This window comes from Seriola lalandi, unplaced genomic scaffold, assembly GCF_002814215.2.
Source record: "Seriola lalandi dorsalis isolate HSWRI2012SDOR001 ecotype SW California unplaced genomic scaffold, Sedor1 jcf7180002054563, whole genome shotgun sequence".
In the NCBI taxonomy this organism is placed as follows: domain Eukaryota; kingdom Metazoa; phylum Chordata; class Actinopteri; order Carangiformes; family Carangidae; genus Seriola; species Seriola lalandi.
In genome coordinates, this window is record NW_019525116.1 from 1,861,024 (window position 1) to 1,884,156 (window position 23,133).

Genomic DNA, 23,133 nt, shown 5'->3' on the forward strand with positions numbered 1-23,133 from the left:
ACCACAGAGTTTGCAACGCTCTCAGACCAGGGTACGAACATGGGTGATGTGCTATAGTGTTAGAATAAAGGATATGATGCAGCGTCTGAAATTGAAATCACATTTATTGTTTGTTCTGGAGTCGATTCACTTAAAACTTAACCCTCTGTGTACAGTACAGTTCTTTCCTCAACTGCATCTTTTTCTTCTTAATCATCATTGTCGTCTCACTGTCTTCTCACACACTCACGCACTCACTCACACACACATTCACACACACACTCACACACACACTAAAACAGCCAGTTACACCAGCTGAGGCTTAATCAGGTAATCTTAAAAGGGAACTCTAATGCACCAGCCTCGTAATTCACATCTCACACAGTAACGCAGCCGGAGACCTGTGAGAGGCCACAGCGTCTGCTACCCTGTGAATGCAGAGAGAGGATCACATCTCACTGTGCAAAGTGGCCCCCTTTAAGGCCTGCTTATTGGAGTCCTTTGATACCAGGACGTGACAATCACATTAAAATGTTTTCCTCACGTTCAGTCACTCGCCATCTCGCCTGCAACATTCTCACCAGCACCAAAAGTTTCAGCTTGGAGAAACTAACAGATAAAAATAAAAAATACTCTAAGATTCACCTTGCAGGACTGCAAATACAGAAATGCACAGAGCAATAAAAAATACATAGCATCAAAGGTTGAAATCAAATCACACTAGAGGAATTAAGATCACTTATTTTTTTTTAACTACCTTGCTATTAGAACTGCTGATAGCTCTACTAGCATCAACAGTTTCTTAAGTACATGTAGTTATATAGTATGTATCTATACTCCATAAAAGGGTTGGGGTATCGTTTGGATTGAACAGTCATGTTTCAAACACTGGAACAAACTTTTAAAAGGTCATCAGCCTACATGGACCCTTTAGTTCTTGCTTCAGTTTCTAGGTTGATATGAACATACTCTGAAGCAATGTAGAAAGAAACAGACTTCAGCCTCAGGTGCACCGAGGTCAGGTGCGTTTCTGTTTCTGGACTGAGGGCTGACAGTTCTCGAGAGCCCTGCTTGAAATCAAGTTTGCTTTGTGTTCATGTTTTAATTGGAATAATCTAACCCTACAGTAACAACGCGACTCCCATGAAGCTGCTCCAGTAGCCACGAGTCTTTCAAACCGGGTGACCTCGGCGGTGCCTGTAGTGGATGCAGATCGCCGCTGGTTTCAGTCCATTGTTCAGGGTGGAGCCTTGGGGAACTCGATAGCTGTGCAGAGTTTCCTCCACCATCATGTCCAATGTAAACAGCTGTTACAGAGGCAAGACAAGGAAGTAAACAGACTCTTTGGCACATCCTAACACGATGATGGATGCATATAAGTCCTGATCAGACTAGATACGGACATGCTCCAAAATTTAGTTCACTTTGAACTAAGGAGGCGTCTTCCCATCAAGCAGTTTTACTTCTGTCTTTCTCTTTAAAATGGGAAACAAATGCACATTTGCTATGCATGTACACAAACATACAAACACTCACATTGTGCACAAGAGTAAAAGTGCACCGCTGACCTATTTTCAAACATTCCAAAGATCTACTTCAGCTTTAAAATGACCTAGCTTACCACATTCAGATGCATAAGAATAAATAAATAATAATTTGGGTTACATTGAAAAAGGCAGGAAGGAAATGGCATCACTGTGAATGGAAAAAGTTGAAATGTGTAACCTTGAACATTTTCTATGGCTCCACTTCTCACGTCTGGGGAAAAAAAAAAGGCAACTGCGCCTCCGACACAACAGCATCTGCTGAAAACAGCAAACTGTGGAGTAGCAACATCATGAAGGTTCAAACTTCAGAAGGTTCAGTAACATGGGGCGTACGCTTGATTGTGTTTGAATGTGTGCATATAAGGTATCAATAGGTGCTTTAAGCTACATTCAAGCAAAATGTATATTTGGGGGAAAGTATTACATTACAAAGTTAACTGGGAGGGGGGGGGTCTTCCCTTTTGGGGTAAAAACTTCCACTTCTTGCTCCTTTAACCAATCAGAAGTAGTCAAATTTCACCCATTTCAATGGGCGTTTGGGGTTAAGGTTAGCAGAGTGACAATGTCAATATTAAAAGTGCCTTTTTTTTTTTAACACTAAGTGTTACCATCTGTTTAAAGTCTCAACCACAAGACTAGCATGATTATACATGTCATTTAATCTCAGTCAGGACCTGTATGTGAGAGCCTGAGGCCAATGGCCAAAGTCTCACAGGTCTTAGTATCGCACGGTTCATAAGGGGAAAGGTTTGGGGGGGGGGGGCTGTACTAGACACGGGGCTGAAGTTTGATAAAAAACTACATTAACCCCTAAATCGCCCAGTGAATGTGAGGAGAGGTACAGCACCGGTCCAAATCAACGCCTGGACATTCAGTATAAACAAGTCAAAACACAAAACATTGGTTCATCTCTCCTCATAACCTTGGACAGTTCCCACAATCCCCAGTGCGCAGATAAGCCAGGAGAGCTTCGTTCCCATGGTAACGGGACTTAGTAACAGTCTAGAAAGCTGCTTCAAAGGTGCTTGGGGCTCAGAGGACTCTTTGGAGGGGAAACACTCCTCCACAACAACACTTTGTGAAGGCCAAAGGAAAGAAATAGATGGACGAAAAGAAAGGCAGGAGAAAACAAGACGGGGTCAAATGACAGTGAGCGATGATTTTAAGCTTACACCATCTGCGTAGGGAGGGGGATAGGAGTAGCAGTTAGGGTGGGCTGCTCCTCTGAGACCTTTACTATCTCTGTGGCAGTGACGGCGGGAGCGCACTCGGCCAGAGGTGTCGGGGAGCGGCTGTTAGAAGCTGTGGTGCGGGTCGGGGTGGAGGTGAGGGCAGGTGTGGTCGAGGTGGAACTGGAGGTAGAAGTGGAGGCTGGGGCAGAGGCCTGGACCGGGGCCGGGTCATCAGCCGGGGCAGGGGGTTCGGTGGAAGCTGCTTTGGGAGCAGCAGGCTTGTTGTAGTTCATCTTAAGGATGTGCTGCTGGAGATGTCTGATCCAGTCCTCCTGCACCGACAGCGGACCATGAAACTCCACCTCGCAGAACCTGACGCAGGGAGACACAGAGAAAACACATTTAAGATGGGAATTATGCAAAAATTAACACGGCTACTAATCTGTAAAATAACTGCAACAGCTATTGTGTCTCCATTAACGTTTTTTCACACAAAGAAATAAAATGCAATCTGCTGCTGGTAAAGTCAGTGGCTCCTTCGGGAGCAGCCGGTTTTGTAAAAACCTTTGTACTGTAGTTATATCAGAACTCACTGAAAATCTCAAATGGTTCACTATTCTCAATATAGTGCAGCAACACTATACTTCTCAGCAGGGGGTGGGGGTGGTGATTGCTGCTTGGGGATTAAGGGACTATTTAAAATTTAGCCAGACACTTCTATATTAATGCTGCCGTCTCACAATTTCTAATGACTGAATAACTGAGCACTTGCTGTGTCTGCTGTGACATACAGGTGGCACTCACCGGCACTTCAGGGTGTAGAGTTTGCCCACCAGTTTGACCAGCGGGTAGGAGGGTGGTTTGGGCACCAGGGCGGGCACGGTGCCTGTGCGGGGGGGCTTAGGAGGGCCGCTGTCTCTTTCTGTTCCATCGGGACAAGATGGATGCTTCAAGGGCCGACGCTCAAAACCTAAGAAAAGAGGAGGAGGCAACAAGTGGAGTCCAGAGTTATTCAGTCGTTCGAACGCTGATAAGAAGAAGTTTCTTTCTGAACACAGATGAGGTATTTGTCCTCTTTCTTACAATGTGACCACCAAAACACAGTGACTCACAGAATATGAACTATGCCTTTCAAAGTGGCAGGAGGACACAGCTGATTCAAATCAGCTGATTAGAGATTCCCCCTGCTGTCAGTGGTGTTTATCAACCACTTGAGTCCAGCTACGTTCTGCTCCAACACTAAATACAAGACAATGATTTACACACAGTTCAACTGTTTTCACTAGGAAAATGTGTTTCACTGCAGTTTTAGTCACAAAAAACATTCGACGGTTCATTTCAGTTTGTCATTCTAACTCTGACTCCACATTACATATATTCTGATTGGTGGATTACTTTTGGAGCTCATTGTGATTGGTGGATTAACTTTGAAACTCAGCCTGATTGGTGGATTACCTTTAAACAGTGTTTGCTGAGTGCTACCATTTCAGACAGAAAGACAGACGGACAAGCTGACAGGCAGGTAGACAGGCAGACAGGCAGGCAGACAGTTAGGCTGGCAAGCAGACAGATTTAGTTGCAGCTCCATTTTAAATGTTACTTGCTGGCATTTCGAACAATGAAACTCAGATTCAGACTTATCGAAGCAGCCATCAACACAGTTTAGCCTCAGCTTGGGCATTTCTCCAGAAATTGCATCGTCTAGTTTAATTTTATACATGCTGCACAAATATTCTTCAGTACATCAAATGTAAAAATGTGGCCCTTTCACTGCTTTTCACAGCCAATTTAATGTCAAAAAAATAAAAATAAAAAGCAACTCCCTGTCACTGGAAACAAAGGCTAGCATGGTGCTGTGGCTCTACTCCAAGCATTTCATTTATTTCTCCTGGTGAAACACCTCTTTGTTTTTCTTTCAGCATAACAGACCCTGTTTACTTGTCATACATCTAATGTATCCCACAGTTAAAGCTGCTCTTGTGCTGCTGCGGTGAGTCACCTTTTTAAAAACGGTCTAGAGTCATGCCAGCAGCTCTGTGAGGCTGCACATTGGCAGTGGTGCCTTTTAGGTAAATGCTAATGTCAGAATGCTAAAATGCTTATGTTAAGCATGTATAATGTTTACTATGTTCACCATGTTGATCCTCTTAGGGAAGTGTGTTAGCATGCTAACGTTTGCTAATAAGCACCAAAAACAAATTACAGTTAAAGCTAACGGTATGCTCATTAGTTTTGCAGGTATTTGGTAATTAACTTCGCACTAATCTTTCCAATAATTGTCAAGACATTTCACTCAAAACCACAAATATCAACCTCATGTTGGTGCTATAGGAATTAATTAATGCAGTAAGCAACCAACATTGTCATCCCCAGACCCACGTCATTAACATAGTGGCTAAAACCGGTCAGCTAACCTCAGAGAATTTCAGTAGTTTAAATCAAATGGTTGAGAGGCTACAGTCCTCGCTGCAGTCGGCCCCGGTTCGAATCCCGCATCGGACGGCCTTTCACTGCATGTCATTCCCCCTCTCTCTGCCTCCCCGTTTCCAGTCACTCTCCACTGTGCTGTCCATTAAAGGCATAAAAAGCCCCAAAAAATATACTTTAAAATCAAATGGTTGAAATGTTTTTGTGTGTTTTTATGTGATGCGTGCAGGCACATGCACCTGACTGAGTGCATGAGAGCCAAAACATATGCTGGATCCTCACGTACCTCTGGGCAGGCGGACATTCAGCTCACTACGCGCCACCTGTGCTTGAAGCGGGAGGCCGCCGGCGAGCCGGGAGGGGCTGGGACTGCTGCGGCTGGGCCTGATGGCAGCGGCCTGCGGGTTGGTACCGGCTTCACCCTCTGTGGTCTTGGAAGAGCCCTGGCTGACCTCGCGGCTCGGTGGTCGCACCAGGCTTACGGCCAGAGAGGAAGACCACTGGGAGGTGGACGAGGAGGAGGAGGAGGAAGAGGCCTTCTGTGAAGAGATGGGGAGGACAATCAGAGGTGAGCTGCTCTTCTGGAAGATTGAAAAAGATGAGTGATCTTATAAACGACAGACAATGCAGCTGCCATGTCCTAGTTATACAAAAAAGGTCAAATAGTACAACACCAAAGTCTCTTTCTAGATATATCTCTTCAAACAACACTGACGGTATGACTGTACAGTAAATATGAAGCTTCTACCAGTAGCCAGTTAGCTTAGCACAAAAACTACAAACAGCCTGGCTCTGTCCACAACATCTGCTGACCAGCTTTTCGAAAGCAAACTAATCAGCATGTTACATTTAATTAGTTAAATGTGTACAAAAACGGAAGTGTAAAAATGATGTGGTTTTAGGAGGGGAATATGTGCTGGGCTACTTCGGTGATTTACTTGCTATTTCAAGCTAGTCGGCAGCTGCTGTTGCTTCTTTTTTTTTTTATTTTAATTAATTTTAATTTGCTTTAGAATAACTCTAACAGCATAAATCTTCAAGGAAATGTATAAAATGGACCTTTTAAAAATATTTTAGTGGTGGCGCATATTCATTGAATTAGGCCTTTTTAATTAACTACTTTATCGTCTGAATGTTGTTGCTGTATTTAAGGTATTTTGATTAACAACGTTCTACCAGAACGAGTTCATGTAGGTACCTTCGTATAAAAACACATATGTAAAGTATTCCATTTGAGAAATGTCTGACCAATTAGGCAGCTACAGAAAACATTGTCTACATCTGTTACATAATTAATTAGTTAATTAATTAAAATACCGTATACACACACACACACACTAGTGACCCCTGAAGCCTTCCAGTCATAAATAAAGCACTAATTAATAAAGCTTGGTAATTAAGAGTTTTATGTAATCAGCATCATGCTGATTTAGAAAAGGCAAATGGATTAGGCTTAAATACCATTTACTACCCCTTTCCAGAGCTCTCAACCGCATGTCATGGTCTTCAGTGGTAATCTTTAATGATGATAATGATCATAATAATAAGGCATAATATAATATAATATAATATAATAAGACTGAGCCGGATTTGACATTTCTCAAATTCTCCTGTTAAGTTTATCAGTCAAATTGGAAGTTGGGAGATTGGTGACATCACACAACGTCCAGTGTAGCTCCACCCACCTTCACCCTGGCCAGAGGTTTAATCATCATGACAAATACCTGTGTGCAGGTCTGTGAGGACGGTTCGATCACAATCAATGTACATGTAAATTAACTGAAATGAACATTTTTCAAACTGTTCACCTACTCTTGACTGGCTGCAAATCACCAGAGCTGAAACACGTCAATCAATTCATTGATTAGTCCAGCGACAGAAAATTGGCAACTGATCGAAATGTGAGTATTTTCTACTTTTGTGAGCTGAATATCTGCGTTTAACAGAAAAAAACTAAACTTTTGAAGACATCAGCAATGGATTCTGGGGAACTATGATGGCCATTTTTTTGAAACAATTATTTTCATAATTGATTAATCTGCCAATTATTTTGTCGATGCATCGTTTGGTCTATAAAAATTGTCAGAAAATATTGAACAATGCATTTCACAGTTCTCTAAAGCTCATGATGATATCTTCAAACAAACTGTGCAGACCAAACATCCAAAATACTGAGAAGCTGGTTTGCCTGAAAAATGACTTAATGATTAATCAGCTGTCAAATCAGTTGCTGATTAATTTTTGTTAATCAACTGATCAATAAATAAATGGATATGTGCATTTCTACTCATGCTGTCAGTCATTAATTAGTCCTCAGACGCAGGCGTAACAGTCCAACACATGTAGATTAGTTGGGTTCATTTTTCCCAGAATGAACAATATGATTACAAGGACGTTTAAAAGGTAATCCATTCTGTATGTGTGTCACATCAGAGCTCAGGGAAAAGGTGTGACAGTGACGCAAATGCACCAGAAACTAATTCAGGAGGGAAAAAGAAGAGAAAAAAAAAGAAAAGAAAACGTACATTTTCTTCTATCAACAGCATGCCATAATTTATCTGAAGATGAAACATAAGCTGCCAGGCACCCTGGTTACTATGGCAACAATCAAGTCAATAGCCGAGTTGTTCTGGCATCTGTCCCCACAGTGATTTTTGCTGGGTGTAAAGACACAGGATCTACAGTAAGGCTCAAAGCTGTTAGACAACACGTCTGAAGCTTTCCAAGACACAAAATGTCTGTCGAGCCACCAGCTGAGGCGTGTTAGATCTCCGAACATGACGCCTATTCAAAAGACACACCGCGAGGAAAAGTGAGTGTGTCAGAAAAGTAGCACAGTGGGTTACGATCTTTTATTGTATAGCTGCTCGGCTTTGTGGGAGGCACAAGTTCTTCCACTGATATGGTGCATTTTTTTTATTTTTATTTTTTCTGTGAGAAGAAAAACAACATTCATACTCACAACAGTAGATTTTGCTGGAGTGTCAGAGGCCAGAGATAAATCCAAGTGAAGCCTGAGAGCTTTTTCTATTCTAAAACAACACCTGCATTGACCTGAGTTATTACACTAAAATGAATTACCGACTGACTGACTGCATTGTCCTCACCTTCTTGAGGGTGGAGCGGCTCCCCTGCATGTAGCTGCGGTGCATCTCCAACACCTTCTGCGGCCTGCTCCGCATCCAAGCGCTAAGCGTCTCGATAGGGGATCCATTTACACACCACTCAGTCACACCAAACTGCCTCAGGTGGGCTCGAGCGTGGCTGGCCAGAGCCTTACGGTTCTCAAAGTAGAACCCACACAGCTCGCAGCTGGGATCTAGAAAAAAAATAAATAAATAAAACAACACACAGGAGAAAGAAAGAAAGAAAGTGCAAGGAGAAAGATGATCAGTGCTAAGACTTGGGGGGAGAAAGTAGAAAAAACAAAAAAGCTAACAATGACTCACCCTGGTGTCCGTGCTTGTCTGGGGAGGTTTTCCTCTTGTAGGAGAAATCATGTGGCAGAGGCGAGAAAGTCTTAAGCTGATGTGGTGGTGAGTGGGAAGTCTCCACGGACTGGGCCTCCTCCGACAGAGGCCTTTTCCCCAGTGGGGACATCCTGAAAAGCTTCCCTGCAGGTTGGGTAGCAGACGGGCCCAGGGACCCCAGGCCCTGCTTATGGAGCCTCGACCCTGACTGCAGCAAACCGAGAGGGGATTTACGGAATTTGGACGACTGGTAGCCTGAGACGCCCAAACCCTCCGAAGCGCCGGCGCCCGCCGCGTTCTCCCATCGGGGACTGTTGGCTCCCTGGCTCGACTCCTTCTTCACTCCCTGGTCCGAGTGAGAGGAGGCGCCCACCCCTCTCTTGTGCATGACCTCCCTCAGGGTGTCGATGGGCGAGCCGTTGACGGACCACTCTGTGATGCCCATCTGGCGCAGGTGGGAGCGGGCGTGGCTGGAGAGGCCTTTACGGTTCTCGAAATATTCCCCGCAGAACTCACAGCGGATATCCCTCGTTGGCTCCACTTCATGGGCCATGGCTGAGGAAGGACCAGAGGGAGAATGTAAACAGATTTAACACACAGACACGATGACACGGGCGTTCTTCACCACTCACTCCTAAGCAAGAGAGTAAATAAGTGTATTTCCCAGAATGTTAAACTGTTAAATAAGCCCTGCAGACAAAACTCAGGGTTTACGTTACCCAGGTTGAGGGGGAACACATTGTCAGAGCTGCTCCAGCTACAGCCGAGAGGTTCAGTAGAGAGGCCGCCGGATCTCCCCACTGCCCCGGGCGTGGTGACCTCCAGCTGCACCGGCTCAGGCTTCAGCTTGAGGATTAACCCGCTGGAGGACGTCGGTTGAGCCGAGCTCGATTTAGATACGGCGGGCTGAGGAGGGCTGGAGGGGCGTGCGAAGGCGAAGGGTAGGCGACTGAGGAGGGTGGCTGAAGGAGAGGAGGAGGTTGACAGAGGGGAACGAGGAGGTCCTGGAGAGGACGGAGGCGGAGTCTTGAGAGGTTTTAGAGGAAGGGCGCAGGGCAGGCCCCGTCTTGTGATGATCTCCCTCAGGGTGTCGATCGGAGAGCCATTGACAGACCACTCAGTGATGCCCATCTGCCGCAGGTGGGAGCGGGCATGGCTGGAGAGCCCTTTGCGATTCTCAAAATATTCCCCGCAGAACTCACAGCCTATTTCCTTTGGAGGTTCACCTAAGAGTTTGATGAAAAAGTATTAAACCTCATCCAACATTTGTGATTATTACAGCTAAGGCGCACTTTATGTGAAGGGGTTACCACTGTATACAACAGGCGGCACTTACTGTGAGGAAGGGCCATGAGCTCCCCACTACTCAGCCGGAAGACCTGCATGGAGGAGGACTTGAGACGCTTGGCAGGCGGGCCAAGTAGAGACGAGGAAGAGGTAGCTTTGGACGTCGACCCACCTCCAGCTGTGGTCACCTTGTAGAGGAGGGATGAAGGGGAAGAGGAGGAGAGGCTCAGCAGGGACTGCTTCGGGGAGGAGAGCGTGGTGGCGAGGCCCCGCGGTTCGGCGTGGCCGTCAAGCTGCAGCGCGCTGGCTTTGTGCTTGAAGTCGTCGGTGTCGATGAGCTGGTTCAGGAGGTCGATGGGAGAGCCCTTGGATTCAGAGTACTCCACCCCAAAGTGCCGCAGGTGGGCTCGAGCGTGGCTGGACAAGCCTTTCCGCGTCTCAAACCAGGCGCCACACAGCTGACAAACAATGTCCTTGGTGGGGTCCACCTCCAGCGCTGCACATGAAGAAGAAATAACTACACTGAGACTCATAAGAACAATAAACAGTGAGGCTTTTTACAGTGTTATCAGAGACGAACTCCGGTGAGTGCGGTGACACTTACTGAGGTTGAGAGGAGCATCGTTTTCCTGTGGCGCCCAGAGGGGTTTGGCTGCTGTGAGGGTGACCGGGGCAGAGAGGTTAGAGGTTAAGCTTTTCATTCCCCCGGCCTTGTGCTCCGGGGACCGCAACGGGGAAGACACTGGCAGCAGAGAGGAAATGGGGGCTTTCCTCACTACTGAGGAAGGGGAGCCAGAATGAGGCGGCGCTGGAGAGGCACCAGGAGAAGGTGTGGGTGTGGAGGAGGAAGAGGGTGCCACCACTTTCGCCGCTTTGGCAAGGATGGAGAGAGGGATCGGTTTCTCGTCTGAGTCCATGTCTTCTAAATCCTCATCTTTCTGAAGAGCAGGAGGGGAGGAGTTCTTGGCTGAAAGGGGCTCCAGAAGAGATGAGCTTATTTGGCTGTCTATGTTGCGCTCCTTGGCAATTTGGTAGAGGAGGTCGATGGGCGCCCCGCTGCTCTCCGAGACGCTGATGCCCAGCTGGCGCAAGTGAGAGCGGGCGTGGCTGGAGAGCCCCCGTCTGGTCTCAAACTGAGCTCCACACACCTCGCACTTTAAGTTGTGCACTGCGAAAGAAGCAAGAGCAGCTGATGAGACACTTGAGAAAATTGTCATCTTATACATTTTTTAGAAATATTTCAAAATAAGGGTAACCGTTGACACTCCAAGTGCAGCATTAACACAAAGTTTGCAGAACAACAGCAGGTGGCTGAGGTTCTTTAGAGGCCACAGATATCCCAGAGGAAGTGTCACCTCACTCACCCTTCCTGTCTACATCTTCACCCAGTCTGCAGCAACACCGGCACAGTGTTAGAGGTGCTTTTATTAGCCCCTAGATACATTTGTCTACCTCTCAGGATTTCCCAGGGGACAACCCTCTCTGGTGTAGTTTCGCCACGCCTCAACGCTGACCTAAGGTCAGTTTTACAATTTCCCCAGTGACAGCTTTGCTGAGGGCTTTGCTGTAGCAAATCCAATCCCTTGTCAACACTCTGGGGTCAGCGCTCCCATATCTCTCTCTCACCCTTGGTGTCTGCATCCTCCCTGGGAGAGAGGCTGTCCGTGTCCGCGCTGCACAGCCCTGTTTTCCCGGGGCTTGAGCTCAGACTGTCCAGAGCTGGAAGCTGCAGCTCCTCCTCATCCTCTTCGTCAGCTGCTTCCTCCTCATCCCCTAAAACATAAAACACAGTATCCATATATATATATATATATATATAAAAAGTGTAGATATATAAGTGTAGGACTGCCATGTTAATTAGGACAATTAAGTGAGTGTGATAATAAATCACCTTAAAATAAATGATGGTGTCTGAGGAATGTGTCTCACGACTAGATTTAATTTCTGTCTCAGCCTGTTAAAGCACATCAGTGTATTTCTGAGCGCCTTGAGAATAAAATAAAAGACGCAGGCTGAGAGCAGAAAAATTAACTCAGTCTCCTGAGCTCATTGCTTATGATTTCTCAGTCCTTGCAATAACAGCGCATTATAACCTCTCCTGTGAGGAAATGCACATGAAAACAATGCAAGTGATGAAACCCTGTCACAAAAGTACTAATTGCACTACTGTGTGAAACAAACATGGCAGTCCTGGTTCCCCGCAGTCAGGCATTCCTGGGACAAAAGTGCCATTTTCTGCGACAAATCGGTAAATCAAAAGAGACGTGGAGACAGACAATGCTTTTTGTCTGGTGGGCGGCTCTGCGCTTGTCAGTTCATCTCTTGACTGTAAAAGAGCGGCGATGTGACACCTCGGAGCGCAGCGTTATAACACCAGCTATTATAATGAAGACAATACTAAATCATCAGCTGAGTATTTATAAAACATAACAAAGTGGCAAACCGCTAACTTGACTTTGAATCCATGCAGGCAGAGAAACACTGAGCCTGTCTCTTATACACATCTCCCTCGGATCACACGGCGGCGTTTTCCACTGCGCGTGTCTCGCGCCGCATCTTCTGTCACATTGTAGCCAGACAACAGCCATTATAAAAAAAAAAAAAACCTCTCAGACATCAAGAAAACACACAAACTGTAACAACAATATCACAACAGCCAAAAATCACCACGATTTAAACCGCGCGTGCGAGACGTGAAGACCCGAAACAATAACAATGACCAGCTTTATGAGCTTTTGACATGCATGTCATGGGCTACCTGCATGGCTGTGCGCGACACTGCTTTTCTTTACGTGGTCTCACATGATAAAGAGTTTTTTTTTTTTTTATAATGGCTGTTGTCTGGCTACAATGTGACAGAAGATGCGGCGCGAGACACGCGCAGTGGAAAACGCCGCCGTGTGATCCGAGGGGCACGCGGTGCACAGGAATTACAGCGCGCGGTACTCACCGGTCCGCAACCGCAGTGCATCGGACTCCCGGCAGCTGAAGCCAGACAGTTTTTCCGCTATTGTTTGGGTCTGCGGGGAGGTGGAAGCAGCCATTTTGCCCCCATATGCACCGCTAAGCTAAGGCGTGACCAATCGAGTGGAGGCGGAGGTTGGGATAAATGCACCGAGTGCCACATCAACCACCGGCATCAGTGACTCTCTCACTCTCTACAACACACACATACACACACGCACACACACACTCACTCACGCATGCACGCACGCACGCACGCACGCTCTCTCTCACACACACACACACACACACACACATTCTCTGGCTCTCTGTGTTAGGGCTGATTTTCTCGACAGCCACCATCCTGATTCAAACACTTCACACAGTGCACTGTGGTGTCACCCAGGTCAGTCAGTCCCGTTTTTATTCACAGTAAAACATACAGGTGCACTTCAAACAGCATCTCAGCTCACACACCACTGCTTTATGTATTTGTAACAGTCTCCTTTATCTCCCTGTGGCATCATTTAAGAGGTTTTTACACCCTGTTCCAAGTTCAAACTGCCAACACTTAACAGGACCACCAGGTAAGAGCTACAACCAACAGAACAGCAACACACCTGTCATACTACTACTTTTAGGGATGGATCAATAATGAGAACTTACCCTCACACTCTTCTCCACCGTCCTCCTCCTCCTCCTTCCAGTGTTGAGGAGATGCTGAAGGCAGCGCATCACAGACGGCAGCACTCAGCGTCCGTTCACTTGTCTCCCCCTCCAGCTTTACCTGAGTGATTCCCTCGCCTTCCCCCTCCTCCCCCTCATCATCCTCCTCCTCCTCCTCCTCCTCTTCCTCCTCACCCTCCTCCTCCTGTGGTGAGCTGAGGCTCCGAGGGGGAGCGGTGGGGATAACAAGGTCCGGCCTGCTGGAGAATAACTCCCTCAGGATGTGGATGGGCGAGATGGTAACATCCCAGTTGGTGATGCCAAAGTCGCGGAGGTGGGCCCGGGCGTGGCTGGACAGGCCGGCCCGGGTGTCGAATCCGGCGCTGCAGAACTCACAGTGCATCACGCTGAATGTGTCCGGGTCAAAGTTGGCAACTGTGGAGAGGACGAGCAATACGAGAAGTTTAGACATGAGACTTTACAGCTGTGGTCCTCAAACCTTTTTGGCTTGTGGCCCCTTCAATCGAAGCTATTTCTTCTTCTGGCCTCGTTACTGGACGCACAGGTCGTTAAGACCAGTTCAACTTTTTTAAAACATTTCTCTCCAGGATTTGCAGCATTCATGTGTCGGTTCACATCTTTGGTCCAGAGTGAAATATCTCAACAACTACTGGATGAATTGCCATGAAACTCTGAAGACACTCATGGTTCCCAGAGGATGGACACTCTGCGTCCTCATTAATCTCTCTCGTTCCATCAGCAGGTTGATGAAGGTGGTTTTGAATTAAATGTCTCAGCAAATATCGGATGGATCGACATAAAATTTAGTGTGGACGTTCGTGTCCCGCTCAGAATGAATTGTAATGATTCAGGTGATCCTAAACCCTCAGCTGTACTTTGTATTTGTATACAACCACTAACATGCTAACACTAAACCGAGATAATGAACACAGTCATCATACCTGCTAAACATCAGTTTAGATCGCACTCTCTCGTCTTTTTAGTATGTTCACTATCAGCGTGACTCATCAGCTTCGTCCTGTTTTTTCTTATGTTATTTGAATAATTTGTGGAGTCCTGAAGAAGTAAAATGATCCAATAATCAACAAGAAAAAGGCAAAGATTAGAAGAAAAAGTCTGAAAATATTCAACTTTGTGAAGAAGAAACAGTTCTTTACGTTGAGATTCATTTTGTGTCCCTTTGTAGGGGTCCCAGCCCCAAGGTTGGGAACCATTGCTTTAATTACTCAAGTGTTTCAAACATGTCATTATTCTTTCTGCATATTTTAAGACAAAGACATAAAAAATGAATTGTTTTCTAGAGTTACAGAATCTGCTCAGACAACATCTGCACAGCCTCGAGAAACACATGCAACAAGCTGCTGACCTTTTTTCTTCTTCTTCTGATAAGAGAACTTCTTCTCAATTGCATTGACTTCCTCGGGGGATATGAAGTGACGCACATTGTAGCTGACGCCCACTCGGTTCAGGTGGCCTCTCACGTGATTGGCAAGCCCGATGCCATTATGAAATCGATCGGGGCAGTAGGGGCATTTCCTCTCCACGCTCTTAAGCGCCTCCGTGTCCTCATCAATCTCGTCTTTGTCTTCATCCAAGATGCCCTCTGACAGGAAACGTCGCACACGTTCCTCGTCAATGTCGTCGTCGTCATCATCACTGTCAATTTCTGCAGGAGCAGCAGTAACCCGGGCACTCCTCCTCAAAAAGAAAACCTTTCCATCTTTCTCCACTTCCTGCTTGCTTTCGTCCTTCACACTCTTCTTAGGCGGGAGTGATAGTGTAGCACTCTGCTGTGCTGAACCGTCATCTATCAACAAAAAAAAAAAAATCAATCTTCAATAAACAAACATGTCCTACTCAAACTGAATCAGTATCAGCAGAGGGCAAACACCTCAAATACTTTGAAAAGAAATTTGTCTACCTTATCTCAACCCTTTAAAGAATAGTTTTGATTTACTACAACAAGGGTTTTTATTTTGTAGTTATAACCACTGACCATTATTCCGATTAGTAATAATCACATTATACTCATCAAATTAAATGCTGTCATATGGGAACACAGCAACATAGCCACAAAGATATTCTATGGGGCAAAAATTGTTTAGGCCTCACGCTTTTATTTTGGCTGCCACTTCCGGCAATGCAAAGCACGGGTGTGGTTTCACATTGTTTACCACTTGTGTGGCGGGATTGAGACAAAGAAGGTGAGTCGGGCGCCATTATTTTTTGTCGACTGCTCTATCTCTTGACCTTTAAGTATTGAAGTACAACAGTTTCCAGTCTGAACCTGTGGTTGGTGTATAAAGTGTATAAAACTCATCTGGAGACAAAGTATGGGTTTGACAGCCGTCGCTACAGTAGTAATTTTGACTGCGCCCTCGTCTTTTACGAGATTACACTTTCAGGTAAAGGTATCATAGTTGTGTGCAAGTGTTTGGTCACATTACATGATTATTTTGTTGAAGTAAAAAAAGAGGTTAATACAAAACCCCTGCAGTGAGCAGGGACTCTGGGACTTGTCAGGCAGGTCAAGCATCGTCATTAGGGACCGTCAGCCCCAGAGATAATAAATCATCTGACTCTTCAAACCTTGTGGTGACATTCACCGACCACGGACTCCTCTAAGCAACTGACTGAGGATCTAAAATGAATCTAAGTGATAACTACAAAGCAGGGGAGGCTGTAAAAAGATATCAAAGTGCTTCCATCTTGCAATTTCCGCTGTCCGAAATGTCATTAAGAAATAGCCGTTAAGGGGAACTGTGGAAGTCATGACAAGATTTTGAAGACCAAGACAACTTCCAGATAAAACTGCACACCTGCTGGTAAGAGAGGCAAAGCAAACCCCCCCCCCCCCCACACACACACACACACACGACTGCAGAGGAGCTGCAGGAAGGATTAGCTGACACACGAGAGGGGGTGCGCCGTCCCACTGTGCAGCGTTGATGCACAAACAGGGTCTACATTGCAAGAGTCATCAGAGGAAGTCGTACCTGTGACCTCTTTACGAGTCTGCACAGCAACATCTGGATAAACCAGAGTTGTGTGGGTAGAAAGTTTCTTGACTGACTGCTGGACATGCACATGCAGAACTTGGTGATACTTAGAAGAGTTCAATCTTCCCTCTGTCCGTGTAGTGTTTCCTCTGCGACTGACAGTATTTCCACCCTCGTGTTCAACAGTGAGCGAGATGTTCTTTTCATCAAACGCTGCTCCTTTCTTTCTCCAAACACACTTTTTGGTGATTGTGTTGATTGAGCGTCTACAGCACTTGTTTCCGAAGTGACTCTCATCTGGCTCATCCAGATGTTTGCTTTGCAGACTTCAGACGATCACTCTTGTGACGAGGTCGCAGGAACGGTTTCCTTCCAACGTCTCTTCCATGTAGACCCTGTTCATGCATCAATGCTGCACACGCTGAACCATCCTGCAGTTTTTTCTGATCCACATACATCAGACTGGGTTTATTAAAAAGGTGGTGAGAGCGATTCTAATCCAATACACTTTTTGTTAAATCCAGTGAGTATCTCCTCCTGGTCCGCTAACGGCCCAAACATTTGCTTTTTGATTATTTATACACACCCTCACCCGCACTCTTTAAGTTCGTGTATGTAGGAAAACCCTAAAGGAGGAAAGTTTTTTCACAGAGGACAGTGATGTTGCTGGAGGAAAACAGTATACTGACATGCTACCACTTAAGTGCTGGCAAACAGTTGCATAATTACACATCCAGCAGTTATGAAGCATTCGTCAAACGTCGATGCTAAAAGCTGCACTAACTTTGCCTGTCTGCGGCTTGGTGTTGGGCAGGTCGTATTTATCAAACGTTTGTCTGCGGGGTCGGTGCTGATGGGGAGCGGTGAATGAGCCAAAATATTAAAGCTGCAGGCAAGAAAACCAAAACGATGAGCTTAAAGATGCTAAAATGTTCCCTAGAGCAGAGGAGAGAAGATAGTTGTCTATGGTTTCTACACTGCATGGGATGGTGCAGCTTTAATCTTTTCTTTTCCAGGTACGCAAAGTTTAAACTGGGATTTTAGAGCAATCGTGTTAAAATCTAATGACTCACAATCATCTGATTTGTGTGCATGCATTGCATATGTATTACTCGATCGACAAATGATCTTGCATAGAAATCCAGTACAGGTGACGTATTGTAAGAGTGGTGTTGTGTCTTAAGTTTTGCCGCTGAGCCTCACCTGTGTTGGATCGTGCTCTAGTGTGCCGTTTCACTCCTCCAGGTGAGTTGGCCTCCTGTTGGGACAGTTCAGTGTCAAGCTCTGTGCGCTCATATTCCTCCTGCTCCTCTTCTTCTTCTTCTTCATTTTCACTCCCGGGCAGCTTGTCGTTGTCCAGTCTGGGATGAAACTTGGCCAGATCAGTCCAAGCCTTTCCTCTCCTGCTGAATCTCCTGTTGCCGACACACTTGAAGACGACTTGGCTCGAGGGCCGAACCGCGGCGCTGTTTGGCGTTGTGCTGTCCTCAGAGGGAGTGACTCCTTCCTGGCTTTTGCCTTGAGCCGCGTCGGGCAGGGATCCAGTCCCAGAGAGGTGGTCGGAATCAAGGATGGGTTTAGAAATTCGAGCACCCACATTAGACTTTGAATGCTGGCCACTCTCTTCAGCCTGCGCTTCACTGATGGGGAACTGTCCCGGGTGAACAAGTTTCTGGTGTTCCCTCAGGAGGGTCTGACTGGAGGTCAGGAAGGCACAATGACCACAGGCCAGAGAGGTGGATGCTGAACATGATGGCGAACCTGGAGGCGGGGATTCGGCCGGGAGGGCGGGTTTTTTTCTGTTGTGGGTCTTTGAGTGATTCGCCAGTGCCTGGGAGGTTCTTGTGCTGAAGTTACACTTGGTGCAGAAAAAGCGACGGCGATAGGCAGAGACAGCTCGGGCCTGAGCTGGGGACTGAACTGAATTTGGAGGAGTTGCGTTTGAGTTAGCAAATGCTGGGTCTGCTTCTGATGTCGAAACTGGGGCCGGGGATAGAGGTGGAGATGTGACTATTTCTGGGTCTGACACTTTGCCTGGAATCGAGACCGGGCTTGCGTCTTGCATAACAGCTGGGTCTGGGCTTATACGTTTCACCGCCTTACTGTCCAGTTTCTGAATCTCTCTTGCCTTCCCGTTCTCATTCAGTTTCTCAATCTCCTCCAGGATCTTCTGACGGGATTCCTGGTGCCTTTTGTGGTGGTCTGCCAGTGCAAGCCGATTCGGCAGGCTCCACCCACACTCCATGCACCGAAAACGGCCGCCCTTTCCCAGACGCCTGCCGCCCCCCGAGCCGCTCTGACAGTGCTCGACCATGTGCTCCTGCAGGTGGACCTGCTTTTTGAAGTAAATGCTACATTCCACGCAGGTGAAAATGTCTTTAACTGGCTCTGCCCCACTTTCCTCCTCTTTGTCTCTTTTCCCTCCTCTGTCTCTGAACTTTATCGGCTCTTCCCCCGCTCCCTCTCCAAAGCCGACTTCCTCAAAATCATAAACCCCTCCACCTTGACTCAGCTGTGCCATCTCTGAGGTTTTTGATTTTTGAAGACTCACTCCTGCCTGCTGGCCAGTCTCGGGCAATGTGCGCTTCAAGGTGCCAAGTCCAGAGAAAGGCCTGAGCAGCACCCTCTTCTTCCTGCACCGCTGAATGAATGTGCAATGAGCCCAAGGGGCAGGAGGGGGACTCTCAGGGTCTGAGTCTCCAGGGAAGGTGTACACATCTCTCTCGGACTCCTTGGTTTCCTTTCCCTTGGGCATTTTCTCTCCCTCATCTCCCGCGCTGTTTTCCGCCTCCTCCTCCATTTTGCAACCTTCCTTTAGTTTTACTTTGGACAGAAACAGCTCAGCTCCCTCAGATACATTCCAGACTTTGCTGTCTGCTACTGTGAAGAAAAAAAACAAAACAAAAAAGAAACAGAGGAATTATGAATGAGGGGAGCCTTAAGAGAAAATGAAAGATACAAAGTGTGCAGGCAGATTGTGTTCCTTCCTTATGGCACTTACACTCTGGTGGGCCAAGCTGAGATGTGTTTGGCTCTTCTGTCTTTGTGCTCTCACTGTTGTCGTTGTGCCCCTCCACGGGGGCAGATGCATCCCTTTTACTATTCAGCTTTTCGGCTTCTGCGTCGTCTTCACTATCGAGTCTGCGCAGCGTTGGAGGGAAATAGACATTAAATTAAATTCTGACCAAGTGAAGGGTTAGCTAGCATCACTGCCTGGAATAAATCACTGTGTTCCATTAAATTCATTACAGATCGTGTGCGAGCTCTTATTTCTTATTCTCAGCGCCATGATTGAGCCTACTATTGAGAGCACTGAGGTCACGTCCTTGATATTTCTTCAGGGAATTTTGTGGCTTTTAGCAAACTGGATGTAGTGTAATTATAAGCATACAAATGGTGGGAATGTTTTACACTGATTCCAGAATTTGTACACTCTATTTAAGGTTGACTACTTTTAGGCCAACAGAATAAATAAAGAATTGAATGTGTTCCCACCATGATTTTCTTGTAGGCAGCGTGGAAAAGGTTTTGAAACATAATTTAGACCTTTCATGTCGGGAAATAAAACAGTAACGCTTTATTTTACGAGTCTGTAATTTCCCAATTAAGAAGATGTTTGCTGAAAAGAACCCTGTAATGTGGAATTTAGTGGCAGTCTCAGACTTTAGTCAGCTGAAGCAATATTTTGACATTTTGGAAAATGCATTTATTCACTTATCTACCCAAGGGTTAGATGAAAAGATATGACTATCGCATCTGTTTGTTATGAATAAGGCTACAGCCAGCGGCCAGTTAGCTTAGCATAAAGACTGGAAACAGGAGGAGACAGTTAGCCTACCAGCACCTCTGAATCTCATTAATTAACACCTTATATATGGTTTGTTTAATCTGTACGAAAAAATTTCATGTGTGGGACTATTTTCTGGCTTTCTAGCTAGCATCCAGCTAGCATCAGTACAGTTGATATATTGTCTGTTTTAAGGCAAATACACATAATGCACAAACGGTACGGCGTTCAAAAGAGTATTTGCTTCACTTTGTGTTAATAACTGAACTTTAGCTGCACTGGTGGACACATTTTGTTGCCTTTGGACGGAGCCAGTTTCCAGTCCTTGTGCAGCGTCACATCTTACGGACAGATATGAGGGTGGTATCAATCTTTTTGTTTAACTCTCGTAGAGAAACTGAATAAGAATATTGCTCACAATGTCAATACGTCCGTTGCTTTTGGTTTATATGCAGCTGATTTCCAAAGGTACTTCCTTGAAAGCACTGCTATATTTACCCCTCTGAGGTCTAAAGGCATTTTCTCCATTTCTACATTATTTCTTAAATTCACTTTTTAAAGGGCACTTGCATATAACATAATACCTCTCAACTCTTTCTATAATGAGGCCCCTCACTGTGCAAAGAGATAATTTGGCGCAAATGCTGAAAAATTGAAGCCTGGTTTGTGAAATTCTTCAAATATTGTGTGAAAACAAACATTTACTGATGTTGATGAATTGTTTTAGTGCTTGAAATGGATTCACCAAAGTCTATAGGTTCATTAAATTATTGTAATATGTGAGTAAAATAGCAGATAAATGAATAATAAAAGCCTAAAGTGAAAATTTTGAGTCATAATGTTGTCTGTCGCTCTACTTAAACCAAATTTTAGAGGCTATGAGTCATGTGTGATTTCGCAAGAATATGTAAGGGAAAGTGGAGAGACTTCAGATTCTAAAAACATTCAAACCATATTTTTACACTGTACTATCGCAAAGATATTAATACAAACATCCATCGACTTCAGAGGGCTAAACATGAAAAATCCAAATAGTTAAAGAAAATTTGTGCCTAGATTTCTGTAGTGGGGGCCCCCACTACAACACATTACCTCCGTACTTTTAAAATCCTGGCTACTGCCTTGTTTAAATGTTTTATGAAAACTGTGACGTGGCTTCATGATGCCTCATTGTGAGTGTTGTGAGCGCCACCACCAAACAACTCGCCGCCTTCCCTCCTGCATCTCCTCCTCACCTGAGTCCAGAAGAAGGAGATCCTGGGCTGTGAGCAGCCAGACCATGAGGGTTAGAAAAGTGCTGTAGCTCCTCCTCTGACACATAACAGCACACAAAACACACAACCACAGGAACATCACTTCACGGCTCAACAGTCAAAATCCACAGTCAAAAATACAGCGCATACTCAGGTTACTCAGAGAGCGACAAGCAGACTGAATAACATTTAAAAGAATAAGGGGACAACAACGATAGATACACCGATGGCATCGTGTATTAGCTGAACTCAGCATTGCATCTAACTTTGCCGCAAGAGTGTAAACACTACTACAAGTGTGCAACAGGTTTCCAATAGATATTAAAGCATGTGTTACCGTCTAGTGTTTCTTTCTCAGAATCAGAGTCCCAGCTTAGGGAGGAAGGAAAGGCTGAGGACCTGAATCTCCTCTGTGCGTTCTTCCCCGGGTCCGCACTGGGCTGAGTGCCCTCAGTCTGCGAGGAGCCCTCATCTCCAGTGTGGCCCCACGAGCATTTGGCAGACATCAGGCCGTCTCTCACATTTGGAGAACATGAGGACTGGAGGCGGCGAATGAAAACCGTTTACAATCTTACCTTGGGACGGAGAAATGAGAGAATAATGATGACGCTTTGATGGTGTCTTTTACCTGTAAGGTGCAGCTGAGGAAGGTTTGTGCTGAGTTGAAGGGTGGGGGCCCATAACTGGTCCCTGGGGTTAGCGGTCCCTCTGGCTCCATGGTCCCCCAGAGAGCAGTATGGAGTCCCACTGTTGACCAGTCTGCCTACATTGTGCAGCCTCCTCTTCCTCTGGAAACATTCACACATGAGCACACACTGAACAAAACAAAACAAAAAAAATAAAAGTTTTCAAGGGTTTTTAAAGTTACTGCCAATATTTACTGAAGTAATTTGCACAGAAAATGAGATTTCAAACAGTCAGCTCATTGTAAGAAAGAATTTTTAAAAAGCATGTCAGACAGTATGAAAGTATAAAATCTGCAGAGTCTGTCGTGTTTCTCCTGCCCTCAGTATTTTTTTTCTTTTTTTTTTTTTTTGCCTGCTGCAGTTTTCAGATTGTCTGACCTATTTTCACAATATGTCTGGTCTTAAAGAATGAAATTGGGCGCCCAATTGGTTACATAAATAAGTGGCCTTTATATTCAGGCCCATATCCTCTCGTGCTGCCCCTCTAAAAAAGCAGGAAAATGTCCGGGTACATCAAGGTGTCCCACGGGTTGGCCTCTGTTGCTTCAGAGGACGTGTCTGACATCGATCCAGTCGCTGTCAGATGAAAATAAAAACAATGCATCCATGCACAATGCCTTTTAGAAACCCACAAACGCCCATAAACTGTTCTTTTTTTTTTTTTTTTTAGTGCAAATACTCACTGAAATCGGCCTGGGTTTTTTTTGCGGATCGCAGTGGAAGGGCTGGTTCTTTTTTTTTTTTTTGTCGTCCGTATTTAAATCCGAAATGGCGCCAAAACTGTCCAATCACCGCATTAGGACAGTGTATAACTATGCAGAGCTCCCCTCTGCTCGGTTTCTTCCCTTCCGACTCCTGCTCAACCGTCTGTTACAGTTGTTTGTTCCCTACCATGG

The 23,133-nt window shown here is 45.7% G+C and overlaps 1 protein-coding gene across 3 annotated transcripts; it reads right to left on the minus strand.

The window, feature by feature from the left end:
- Positions 1-86: 86 nt before the first annotated feature.
- On the minus strand, positions 87-22,971 carry wizb (WIZ zinc finger b). 3 transcript variants are annotated; one of them, XM_023416269.2, is made up of 17 exons: positions 22,921-22,971; positions 22,180-22,339; positions 21,889-22,090; positions 21,534-21,609; positions 19,513-19,652; positions 17,715-19,391; positions 14,879-15,319; positions 13,492-13,926; positions 11,509-11,655; positions 10,487-11,050; positions 9,932-10,378; positions 9,315-9,821; positions 8,575-9,150; positions 8,233-8,444; positions 5,412-5,706; positions 3,503-3,668; positions 87-3,070 (listed from the first exon to the last, which is right to left on the minus strand). In XM_023416269.2, exons 2-17 carry the CDS (start codon positions 22,267-22,269, stop codon positions 2,695-2,697), a joined length of 6,351 nt encoding a protein of 2,116 aa, XP_023272037.1. In that variant the 5' UTR covers positions 22,270-22,339; positions 22,921-22,971; the 3' UTR covers positions 87-2,694. The 3 variants fall into 3 exon arrangements, with proteins under 3 accessions (XP_023272037.1, XP_023272038.1, XP_087032779.1); XM_023416270.2 differs by having other exon boundaries at positions 5,412-5,664; positions 22,180-22,366; XM_087176653.1 differs by having other exon boundaries at positions 22,180-22,366.
- Positions 22,972-23,133: the final 162 nt, after the last annotated feature.

Bases quoted from the DNA above. Each gene is read 5' to 3' on its own strand.
- wizb (XM_023416269.2), bottom strand. From the start codon at position 22,269: ATGGAGCCAGAGGGACCGCTAACCCCAGGGACCAGTTATGGGCCCCCA. The intron at 19,392-19,512 runs GTAAGTGCCATA...TTTTCTTCACAG, and splicing joins TCAGCTTGGCCCACCAGAGT to TAGCAGACAGCAAAGTCTGG. The intron at 10,379-10,486 runs GTAAGTGTCACC...CTTCATGTGCAG, and splicing joins CGATGCTCCTCTCAACCTCA to CGCTGGAGGTGGACCCCACC.